At 40.2% G+C, this 12582-nt stretch overlaps 1 protein-coding gene across 4 annotated transcripts in view; it reads right to left on the reverse strand.

Moving 5' to 3' along the window:
- Positions 1-12582, reverse strand: part of sli (slit guidance ligand) — a 710118-nt gene that overhangs the window by 354070 nt on the left and 343466 nt on the right. For all 4 annotated transcript variants that reach the window (XM_083142573.1, XM_083142572.1, XM_083142575.1 and 1 more), the window contains one exon: positions 5455-5526. In XM_083142573.1, coding sequence (XP_082998699.1) covers positions 5455-5526 — 72 coding nt within the window. The remainder of the gene's footprint in view (positions 1-5454; positions 5527-12582) is intronic.

Raw genomic sequence — 12582 nt, forward strand, 5'->3', positions numbered from 1 at the left:
TGTATTTAAGTAATATATATATAAAAAGTGAAAGAGGAGGGGAGAAGAGAAGAGAGCCCTTGTGGCCCTCCTTTCTTTTATCCTATATATATATATATATATATATATATATATATATATATATATATATATATATTAAAGAAACTTTTAATACGTACACAATTTAGCGTTAACATGTTGCATATGCATTTTCTTATTTTACGTCGCTCCATGTTGCATATGTGTAAAATATATGTTGTACATGAAAGTTATACGTGTCATATGTACAAAAAAAATAAGTTCATCATGCATATTCTGTCTTTCAAAAATACAGTTTGTGTGCTTGTTTTCCATTATTAGCTAATATGAAATTGAACATGTTGGAAAAATACCGGGTGATCCGTTTCAGATGTCAAAAAAGTAAACCTTTATACACAAGAGGTTAATGTACGTATCTCCGAGCAACTTGTTGTAATAAGCAGAATGGATGTAAGTTTCGAATTCAGCCACATGGCGGGACTAATGTGCATACAAAGGTGGTGATCACGTCACAACAGCGAACACAGTATGTCGTATGGTACGCGAAATTTTCGAGACTATTACATGCATGCTACTGCCGCCACGCAGCTGAAATCCGTAAACCTCCACTTATTCGAAACTTACACCCTTTCTGCTTATATTACAACAAGCTGCTCGGAGATACGTACATTAACCTCTTGTAATACAAAAAAATGTATTACAAATTTTTACACAATTCATCAAAGTGTAGATGTAATGTAATCATTATTATTTAATTAATTCGATTTTTCTTGCATAACACAATACAATGGTGGTGTTGGATTTTCGTTAGATTCCTTTGTGCGTAAAAATCTTTCATGCCCTTTTTGTGTATCTTGTTACTTTTGTACTTGATACAGAGTCTGATGAAGACCTTGCTAGAAGGTTGAAACGTTACGTTTAGTTTATGTTTTTAATAAAATAAATTACTGCCTTGGTCAGCATATTTAGTTTTTCATAATCATGGAAACAAGGCTTAATGGTGTTATAATTGGAAACTAGAGGGAAATCTTATGAAGCACGATTTATAATGGACTTCCTTAATCAGTTCTGCAGAGAAGCCCAAAACTGTTGGTACATATTAATCGTCTACTGTATTAACCTTTTCGACCTGTAAATATAAAGTAGATACAGTCACTATTTATGTTATTGTATTCTTTGGTATTCCGGAAAGTCATTATCGAAATATTGTTATTTGATGTTGCTCGAACTTTTTTTGTTCATTGGAGTTTCAAGATATCATCCCTTTCCTGTTACATATCACTTTTGGAGGAGGGGGACAAGTGCCCGTCTGTACCCTGCTATATCTGCCAATGCAACACAATATATTAAAAATTTGCCCCCCCTAGGATTGACTTTGCCCCCTCTAATAAGAATTCCTGGCTACGGGCCTGCTAATCAGGGACTTTTTCTCAGGAGGAGACGCAAGACCGTTGCAAGTCTGTGCCAACAGTAGAAGCAGAAGAATTCTTTAACGCCCAGGCGAAGAGACATGAAAAACGCACCCCCTTCCCCCTCGACATTCCTTTCCCTATTGAAACTGACAAAACTTTTCAGGAGAGATGAAGTGCCACGCGAGAACATCACAGAGAATAGAGACGCGAGCTTCATCCTTCATTCCCTTGCACGAGAGCGTGTGTTTGTGTGTTTTGCCCCGCTGCGGGTGTGTATGTGTGTGTGTGCCGTTGTATATCGAACTCGTGTTCCGGCCGGTGGGGAGCGACAAAAGATGATGGATGATGACGGGAGAAACGCATCCGCAGCAAACAAACGTGAGGAAATGAATAAGAAAAGATGCGCAAAGAAGGTTTCATACCGAAGAGAAAGCAAGGGGAGGAGAAACAGATGTTTGGTGCGAAAAAAAGAAGTTTCGCTCGAATGCCTCGCTGTTTAAAGTGTTAGCAAACTCTCACCACAATCTGGATGTGTACAGCTTTTCTAAAAAGATTATATGAAATTAGATTGATTGAGTTGGTATTTTAAGTTCACTTTATGCACAGTAAGGCTAACCGGGACTGGACCTACAGTTTAAGGTGGGATCCGAACCACTGTGCCTCCATGTGAACCCGGGACCCCTTGATTACAAGGCGACGACGCTACCACTGCGCCATCGGGGAGGCCTATATGGAATTAGAGAAGAGAGTTGTAAATTAAACACACTATTTCAAATAAATAATGACAAATCATTATCTAAAAATTGTATATATTTACTTATACGCCTTTCCATACAATAGTCTGTATATAATATAATATTCGACGTGTATACATTGGTATGTACAGTCAAGGACACTTTAGGGGTGTAACGAACGCATTGAAAGTAAATGGGTTTGTTGCAACCGTGTCCATGACTGTACAACACCTTCTTCTGCTGCTGTTAATATGCTAGAATTTAATAAAATGTTATAGTATTTAATTACAATCTTGATGTGTATTTTTGTATCATACAGTCAGTGGCGGCAATTGGGTTCCAAAACCGGGGAGGGCAACGACAGTATTAGTGTTGCCCACGGGACGAGACGGGACAGGCTTTTAAAAATTCGAGACGAGACGAGATTGACCATGTGTCATAAGACAAACGAATATTTTCGAGACGAGACAGCATTTCCACAGGTCAAAGTCTCGTCTCGTGGGCAACACTAGACAGTATATTTCCCTTTGTAGATTAAGTTTAGCATAGTGCGGGGGCAAAAGTGGCGAAAAGTTGGGGCAACTTACCACCCTCACCCCCCTTAATCGACGCCACTGCATACTGTATATAAAAAGAATGCTGTGGCGAGATGATTTCGCTCGAGCGTCAAATAGTTCGCACCACCGACGCTAGATAGCGTACGGAATTGAGAGTTTCTTCGCTCGAGCAGGCAAAAACAGTATAGGCTACACTATAAAATAAATTGTCTGTGGTAGTGAGCCCTCAAATACGAACCGTGAAGTGAAACGCGCAGTGAATTGAAACTTAAGTGAACATAGTCATCACCTCCATGTTAAAATGGAGTTTAGTCTATCTTACACACACAATGGTATATGAAAATTAAATGGATGATTGTGGGCTGAAACTACCAGAGCGGGTATCTTACATATGATATGTGTCTACCTTTACTGCTTGTATTCTAGCTACAAAAAGCGAGAACCCAGGACTATGTAACACCTTTTCGACTACCTTATACAGGTCTCTTACCCAGAGTAAAATTTAAGTTACAAAAACAGTGGGAGGAGTGGTGCAAAATAGAGCTACAAAATACCACATCTTATAAGTGGCATGCTCAAGTCAGAAATCATAGACCTTGGTACCAAAACATGAATCTACCTCGAGCAGTGATTGTTTTTATATTAAGAATACGAACAGGCCATGTATTAGTAAATCAACATTTGGCTGCCAATGCGGAGAAGCTAATCAAACACTTAATCATTTATTTTTTGAATGTCCCTTAACAATAGAACCTGAACTCGGCAACTTTGGCTAGAAACTGCAAACACGGTGTAAGCCAAAAAAAGATTAAAGAAGCTATAGTGGTTTCCATAACATACTTATATTCAACTCTCCATTATAATGTATTGCCACTGTTAACTGCCGATTTTTCTTTCTCTGTTGCTTACATACTCACACTTTAAAAAGAAAAACAAAGGAAACTAGTAACACTAGTAATGACCATCATTTCCTCAATAACAGTTTCCACAATTCCATATACAGGCTAAAATATGATTATCACTTTGTGAAATTACAAAATCGCGCCATCTACCGGATGTGACGTCATAACACATTCTGTTTTAATAGTTGTATTTCAAAATGAAATGAACAACTGTTTTCTCGGAAGTTAGTAAATATTTAAAGAATTTAAATATTAATTTCATAAAACTAATAATAATATTAATAATAACCTTGGCTCGAAAGCTCTCGAAAGGGCCTGGGCCTATCTCCCGGCTGCCAGTCCCTCCCACGATCCTACTTAGAGGTGTGGAGTTCTTCAACAGGTAATGGGGTCACGTGGGGTCAGCACGTCGAACCCCCTGCCGTTGTAGGAGATTTCCAAGACCGGGTTACGCTACTCACTCGTAGCTCCCCAATTTCCTCACGATAGTGGGTTGTCACCGGCCCTATACACAGGCCGAAAAATCCCTAAGACATAAAACTAATAAGATATTCAAAATGCAATACTGGATGAAAAAATCTGTAGGGCAGACAGCCATTAATCGGGGGGGGGGGAAATCATCGTGAAAAAAAGTGATTTATGATGAAATTATTATCCTAATAAATAATAATCCCTAAATGATTTTTAGGGATTAAGAAAATCTGGATCTTAAAAAATCCGAACCTACAAAGACCGTTCTCGTTCCAGTAAAATGCCTGGATTTCTGCGTCCTTCTCGAATTCAATCACAGCACACACTTAATTCTAATGCGGAAGGAGGGGGGGCGATAAGTATACCCAGCCCCCCCCCCTCCCTGTATGTAGCTGGAGGATTTCGAGTTAACGAAACTGCCGAAACAAAGAGGAGGAGGCTAGCCGGTCATTTCATTAGCACAAAGACTATAGTATCTTTTTGAGTCAACAGAGGGTGCTGTCGATTCATTTCTTGCATAATCGCAGTCGTGAGCTTTGAAAGCCGTTAATCTCCGTCACTGTGATTGCTAACATCTACGGTGAATAACACGTTGTGAAATTTGAATCGTTATTAGAAAGTTATAGCTTAAATTCTTAACTAATCGTCTTCAGACGTGTAGAGTTCAGGGTAGGTTGATGTGTGTAAAAAAAGAAAATTTGACGCGAAGTGTTACATTTATAGAAAATTGGTTACTGGGTTTAAGTGATTCAATGCATTCGGAAATAGCTTATAAGTTTGACTTCATATTCAATCAACTGTTTCATCAAATGATGAAATTCATCAAACTTGGACGTGTGCTTGCTTACACAACGAATGTTAGCAAATCATCGTCAGAATCATGTTCTCCTAGCGCTGTGGCATACACAACAAACACAGCGTGTGTGGCCTTAGCATGTCATACTTTTACTGCCGATGACTTCACGCAAGTTTTCTATTTTTTTTTTCTTTGAACGAACTTATGCACACTGGAATACACAATGATACGATTAAGCAAAGCAGTTATTAGCTCAAACATGCAACGAAGCAACTTTATGCAGTAATACAGTTAAGGAAAGTGCACTAATTTAAAAATGAAATTCACAATTCACGAGACAATCATTTAACAATGCACAGATAATGATCCACCACCATATCTGTACCTCCGCTTGAGAGCAGTGGCGCTAGTGTCGAACATTCAAATCACTCATAATTTCCAAGAGCACAGATTTTTGGACCTACAGTACGAAACAGCATTTTTTTGTTTGAATGGCCGCTGAAATTGACGTCATCTCCTGTGAAACAGTATGTTAAGAATATTTAAAAATATACTGGTACTTACAATCGATGCAAGCTTGCCATGTTAGCGAAAAGCATGTCTGGGATGTGACGCAATTTGTTGTTATTCAATCGCCTGAAAGGAATAAGAAAGAATACAAATTAAAGAAATGGTCTTCCAAGTGCTTATTCTCTAAGAACTGAAAATGTTTACTCAGATATACAGATGCAAATATAATTGTACAATGGCACTGTTTCAAACGAATTTGAAGTATTTGCCCTTCTACGTGTTTTAAGAGAAATGCCTTACTTCTTACAGTAACTTTCGCGAATATGGCTTCAGCAGAAAGACTTGCGGTGCAATCTATATACAGTTGTTTCTTTACGTCCAGAGATGGCAGCACTTAATATCATATATGATTAAGTCTCCAAATGTGTAAATATCTAGAAAGTTTCTTTAGTTATTCTATACACATACAGGCACAATTATTATTGTCTAAATTTATTAAAACAAATGTCATTTTGGATTATTCTATTACAGAGAATGCACATGAGAGTTTAATCTGACCTAAGAGAAAGTGTCCTGTTAATTTATAACCGAAATTTAAACTAGCAGATTTAATTGTAGGAAAATAGAATGAAATCTCTGGTGTGTGATGTCACAATACTAAAATGCTAAGCAACTGCTCGACCAAGATATGCTCCCTAAACATAAATGTACAATATAACGAGATTTCACATATTTTAAAAAATTGAGAACCTGTTGATATATACGTCTTCCACGTGACATAACGATTAACAGCAATTTATTTAGATTGGATTTCAAAGTTTAGTAACAGCTTCACATTCCTTTTCCATGCGTATTATACACTTGCATAGGCTAATTATAATTTGAATGTGATCATGGAAGTTTTCAAAATTTCATTTCAATGTAAGAGCATATAGCTACAAATTCGGAACGAAAGTTTTTTAAAGCCTTTTTTTCTACCACTGGCAACTGTTATACATAATAACCATCGCAAAAAAAAAAAAACATGTTTTCTTTTAATTTTTATGTTCTGTTTTAGTTTTTTACGTACTTTACGTTTTTAGATATTTTACGTCATTTAGAAAATATTTTTCCCTATCTCTCCCACTCCCTATTTCTCCTCCTTCCCTATCTCTCCCACTCCCTATTTCGCCTTCTTCCCTATCTCTCCCGAGAGAGAGAGAGAGAGAGAGAGAGAGAGAGAGAGAGAGAGAGAGAGAGAGAGAGAGAGAGAGAGAGAGAGTCTGAAGACTACCCAAGTAGCAGCATCCAAACATTCCGTAGCAGTGTCGCAATCACCACCCGTGACACTTACCAAGCCGCCTGCGTGTACCACATGTGACAATGTGCTTCAAGCAGCACAAACAAGCACGCCTCCTTGTTAGGGGACGATGACAAGTGTGCTGCGAGCGACACCTGGACGCGGGGACCGGCTACTTGACATGTCTACCGTTCCGAGACAAAGGCATCCAGCATCTGGCATCGCTGGACCAGGCATTTATGCTTATCTGTCTTCTCCAAACCATTCAGGAAAATGGCGTTCGTTAGGCATTAATATTTCATTCCCCTTTCACCAGGTGGCCACAGGGCACTGTCATATATGGCCGTCTTAATTACACATGGCCAGTCCGCTCAGCGTTGACAAATATCCCTGACGGATCCCATTCTTTGTTTGGGCTGTCATACCTCCCCCATCCCCTTTCGAATGCGCCATCTGAGGCTATTGACCACTTGTCTTCCAGAATGTTCCAGCAGCTGAACTAGGTCCAAATATAGTGTTGTTGAATCGATACACTGGTCCACCTTTCATCCAAGCACCTTGCGGAGGGTCACTTCATATAAAGCATACCTTCTGTTGCCGCTGAATATATCTTAATATAGAGCAATTCTCAAATCATAGCCCAAAGATTCGAAATCATCAATATTTTGGTTGGTGAGCTCGTAAGTTCTGGTCTATCTCACTATGACCAGTTACATCCCTGTCGACAAAGAACGCCCTGCAGTGAAATAAGAAGCTTTCGGCGGGAGCCGAACCAGATTAAACTTACTGGCCTATGGAGGAAGGAATAATATACTAGACTCGCGTCAACGCCATGTATACGTGGTTAGACACGGGTATCCCTCATTTCACTTCACTTTTGCAACCTTGTGTTCTGACGTCAGACGAGGAATGCCTATGAGGTTAGGTTAGGTTCCATTAGCATAAATACAATGAAAAAATATTAATTAGGCTAAGAGAACTAAACCTATCTAGCCTAACCTAACAACGTAGGCATTTAGCCTAAAATTAAAAAGCATTATCCCGTGACGTCAGAACACAAGGTTGCTAAAGTGTTGTGCGATAAGTGAGACCCGTTAGACACACCTACTTTGCTTGCTCTCGGCGTCTAAGGAAACCACGTTGCCAATGGTTGCCAACCCCTAAGAAACAGGGTTGCCAACCCCTAGGAAACAAGGTTGCCAACCCCCAAGAAACAAGGTTGCCAACCCCCAAGAAACAATGTTGCCAACCCCCAAGAAACAAGGTTGCCAACCCCCAAGAAACATGGTTGCCAACCCCTAAGAAACATGGCTGCCAACCTCATTATCGCCAACATGGTCTCAACACAATTTCTAATAGATTTTTATTCAGTACTTTTTAGTCTGCGTTTCAGCCTAGCTAGCCAAGGATATACGTTCCTGATTTTCGCAGAACGACAGAATTGATTAATCAAGGAGTTCCGGGTTCAATAACCGGTGGAAGTAATGGTTCGGGTCCCATTTAAACCTGTTAAGACCCTTTCCGATTACAGTAAATAAAGTGGACTTTAAACAAAAACTAGAAAAATTCTGCCCCCCACAAACACATCAGTTCAGCTGGCTTCTAGCATGGATCAAACCCGGAACCGCCAGCACCAAAGGCGGGAGCGTTAACCATTCGGCCTTCCAAAGCTTCAGCTGATCGCCCAGATTCCCAAAATGACAGACGGAACGAATGAGCACATCAGCTGCGTGTGAAACGCGTTCCTCTCGGATGATGTGTTGCCAATGACAATCAACGCGTGTAACACATGTTTCGTCCTCACCAGACTGAGTATGAATCTGAGGACCCCCTCCCCTCCTCCTAATTCTCTCTTCCACCCTTCCCGGCCAATTACATGTCGTATTCGACTGGATTTGCTCAGTTAATTTAAGCGCTGACGTGGCGTGTACATTCGACAATCGCACGACAAACACTTGTCGGGAGAGACAGGGATGTTCCCCCATCACCGAGCATTCCACCCCATCACAAACATCCACGCCCTCTCGTCATTTCGGATGTTCAAAGATTCGAAACATGGTTGCCAGTGCACGAATTTAAAAAAAAATCGTTATTATGAGAGGCTGAATAATTATGTACGTGAACATTTACGTCGAGATGTGAGGTGATGTGATCAACACCACACTCCGGCCGCCTTTACTCCCCACGGTAACCATTTTTGAGGCTGCGTGAACCCCAGAGGGGACCAGGTATTTCAAATTACGGCATCAGATCACCCACTCCGGGAATCGAACCCGGGTCTTCTGCGTCGCAGTCAGACGTTCAACAGACTAGACCACTGCGGCTCCCCGAATCATTATGTATGCTCCGTCCCAGCTAACTGTGGAGCAGGCAAACGAAAACAAGTATCTGCGCAAATATTGACGCGAGACGGCTCCACCAATGAACACGTCTGATACCAGCCTTCCCATCTGTGTCTTCTGCTTCGCTCTGACCAATAGATTACCCACTTTTCTCTGACGCTATTCGCGGACTTGCTCTACAGTTAGCTGGGACAAGGTATAGTGCCACTTTACTTGTGGGAAAACGTAAAGGCCATCACGTACACTAAGCAAACCAAGAGCCTATCCCAAATCACCCTCATCACACTAGCAGACGTCTTCGCAGCTGGGGGTCAATCGAATTGAAGCAGATGATGCGCATATTGAACATGTACTGTAACTGGAACCATTCAATTTGTTGCTTCACCCTGTATAAAAACAGGTGTGCATTTCTTACAAAGAAATGGCATTTCAATTCATAATTTTTATGGATATCAAAACAGTTATATTATACAGTCTTTCTGATGAAGTGGATGCTTACCCTGTCCCAGGAATCTATGGAGGAGCTAGGGAACGAAAACGAATCTCTGCGCAAGTAGTGTCTGGAGAGGGCTCGACCGTTTGAGAGGGTCTGCATGGAAGGTACTCGCGGCTGCAGCTACCAGCAGATTGCAGCATTGCATCTCTCCGACCATTCGCTTCCTCCATTTCTTTGCAGTTATGCACGGCCTTGCGCCATAGACTCCCCTAGACAAGAGTGCAGTGCCTGTTAAGTGATGATTTCGTGATTGTGGCGTCTGATAAGTAGCGATTGTGTAGTTCTTGCGAATGCTAAGGAACCCGCTTGTGGCCCAACTGTTAGCACTTTCGCTTCTTGTGCGAGCGGGTTTGATTTGCGGTGAGAAAAATTGTGGAGCTCCTTAAAAAGACGTGACGGAACATACCGTATTGGCCCGAATATAAGCCGCACATTTTATCCAAATTTCAATTGTGAAAAATTAGGATGCGTCTTATATTCGCGACCTTAAAAAAATTATGGCATTTCGTTAAATCATATGCTGTTAAAAATGTGCTGATTTCTAATTTGAAATAACGATAATGCAACAATAGACGTCCGCAGGATTTTTTCCAGGGAGGGGCAAGGAAGGTATTTTTCCAGGGGGCAAACAAGGCACATTTTCCCAAAAAATAGTGTGTTCCCTAAAAAACATTGTTTAAATTTGAATTTATGGTGTTCATGCAATAATTAACACATATTGTTGTGGCTGAAATGAAATGATGTGTGTGAAATACATATTTTTTGGTTGACTTTCATTTTCCAGGGGGCGCCACGGTCCCCATTGCCCCCCCTTTCCGGACGCCCATGAACAATAGCATTGTAGAAACTGCCCACATTTTAGATACCATAATGTTATCCAACAATAGCATTGTTGTTTCTTACTGATTGATTGATTGATTTGGTGTTTTAAGTCCACTTTATGCACAGTAAGGCTAATCGGGACTGGACCTACAGTTTAAAGTGGGATCCGAACCACTATGTGCCTCCTCCGCGTATCAAACGCGGGACCCCTTGATTACAAGGCGACGACGCTACCACTGAGCCATCGATGAGGTCCTTGTTTCTAACTGGGCATTGCAAAAATTGTCTGCATTCTTGATAACGTACGCTTTGATTTTATTAAGATTGTGTTCGTTCTTCTCTAAGCTAGTACAGGTATTCATTTCTACTGAAGTGGATCTACAGGTTTGTCGCCAATTTGAACGATCGCGTGGAGAAGAAAGCATCTTCAAGCCTGGGAATAAGGCGTAGTTGCGATGCAAGTTTCAAACTTGCAGTTGTTAGTTACGCTGAAGCTACAAGCAACAGAAAGGCCGGAAGGAAATATGAACTTGACGAATCTAATGTGCGACGTTGGGTTGCTGCTGAGTAGAAACTGAAAAATGCACTTTCAACGAGAAGATCTTTCAGGGGACCAAAACTTGGCAAATATCCGGAACTGGTTATCAGTATTTTCTTCTCTTCCCTCGGCTTATATTATATCCGCTCCCTTGCAGTTTAACAATTTATCACACTCTTAAGGGGAAGGAAAAAAACCTTGCACTTACACAGAGAAAAATGTTTGTTTGGATTAACCAAAAAAAATGGTAGTGGTGAACAAATCATTTGTTTAAATAGGCATCAACCAAACAATTGTTCACCAGTACCAAAAGATTCGGTCAAGTTCAATTTGTTTGTCGTAAACAATTTTTTGGTTACCAAAACCAAATATTATTTTGGTAAATCTAACAAAATGTAGTCCATCGTTTCTACCAAACGATTTGTTAAATAATTTATTCATAACTACTTATGTTGTAATGTGGCTAATTTTAGCTAGGGTGGATAGTTTGCAGAAACCAAATGATCTCAAAATACACATTGAGAATAAAAAGTTCACGTGAACTAACCGATTTTGGAGCGTGTTTGTTTTTCTACGGCACACTTAGCTTTTACTTATATAGTCCAGAATCAAAAGGTTGCTCATGGGAGATTCACTTTTATTTACTGCAGTACATTTTCTTCTTTAATTTGTAGCTTTAATGTTCACATATCTTTCGAAGAATGTTAAAGCATAATTTTTCACTATGATTACAATCAAACGTACCATTATTTGTTGTACAAAAACTTATGTTTCTTGTACACATCTTGACAGAACCATCTAGCGGCCGGTGTAGAAAACTCAGTATAAAGTAAGTACGTATATTCTGAGCTTTTTTCCAGAATATTAGGTTACACAGCAACATTAAGACTCGCTTCGAGTAATTATCTATATACATGAGTTTCAATTTTAGACAAAAGATTTTCATACTACACTCGACGTGTTATTTCAAATTCAAAAGCACGCTCACGCACATATAGTAAATTTAACCAAACGTTTTGTTTCTCTTTACTTACATATGTATCATTTTGTTTACGAGTACCATATTTTGTCTGACCAAATTTTTTGGTATTCTTAAACAAAAGTATTTAGTAATTACAAGCAACATTTGGTTATCGGAAGCAAAAAGCATAACCAAACAGCTCAACCAAACTTTTTTGGTAATTCCAAACAAAACAGTTTTTTCTGTGTAGGCATCGTCACCGTAGCTTGTTTTAATGGCTAGCCAGCCTCTCTTTGCAACCCTGAATGGATAGGAATGAACAAGATTTGAGCTGTCCGTCAACGCTAACAGCATTAGTTCCCCTTCGATGACGCGACCACCCCCGGTGGTGGAGTTTGACTTCTATTGGAAAACATCCATCGGACAAGGTTTCCGTTTCCAATTACCCTCTATTGTGCGCGAGATGCATGCCGGGAGAGGGTGGGGAAAGGGGTTGGAAGCTGGGTGAAAGATGGATTGGAGGAAACCTTCTTTCGTTACATGACGTCCTGACAAGCGGTAGGATGTGACACAGTTCATGATCCCATTCGTCAGTAATAATTCATCTTCTAGAGTTTCATTCTTTAGTCTACAAGTACGTTAACTGTTCGAGGATACTCACCTTTAGCCACCAATGATATCCAAATGACAGCTTTCTGATTGCCCATACCCATGGACGAGTTGGTGAGTACGTCAACTCTTCAG

This window comes from Lepisma saccharinum, chromosome 21 (assembly GCF_977018435.1).
Source record: "Lepisma saccharinum chromosome 21, izLepSacc3.1, whole genome shotgun sequence".
Taxonomy (NCBI): Eukaryota; Metazoa; Arthropoda; class Insecta; order Zygentoma; family Lepismatidae; genus Lepisma; species Lepisma saccharinum.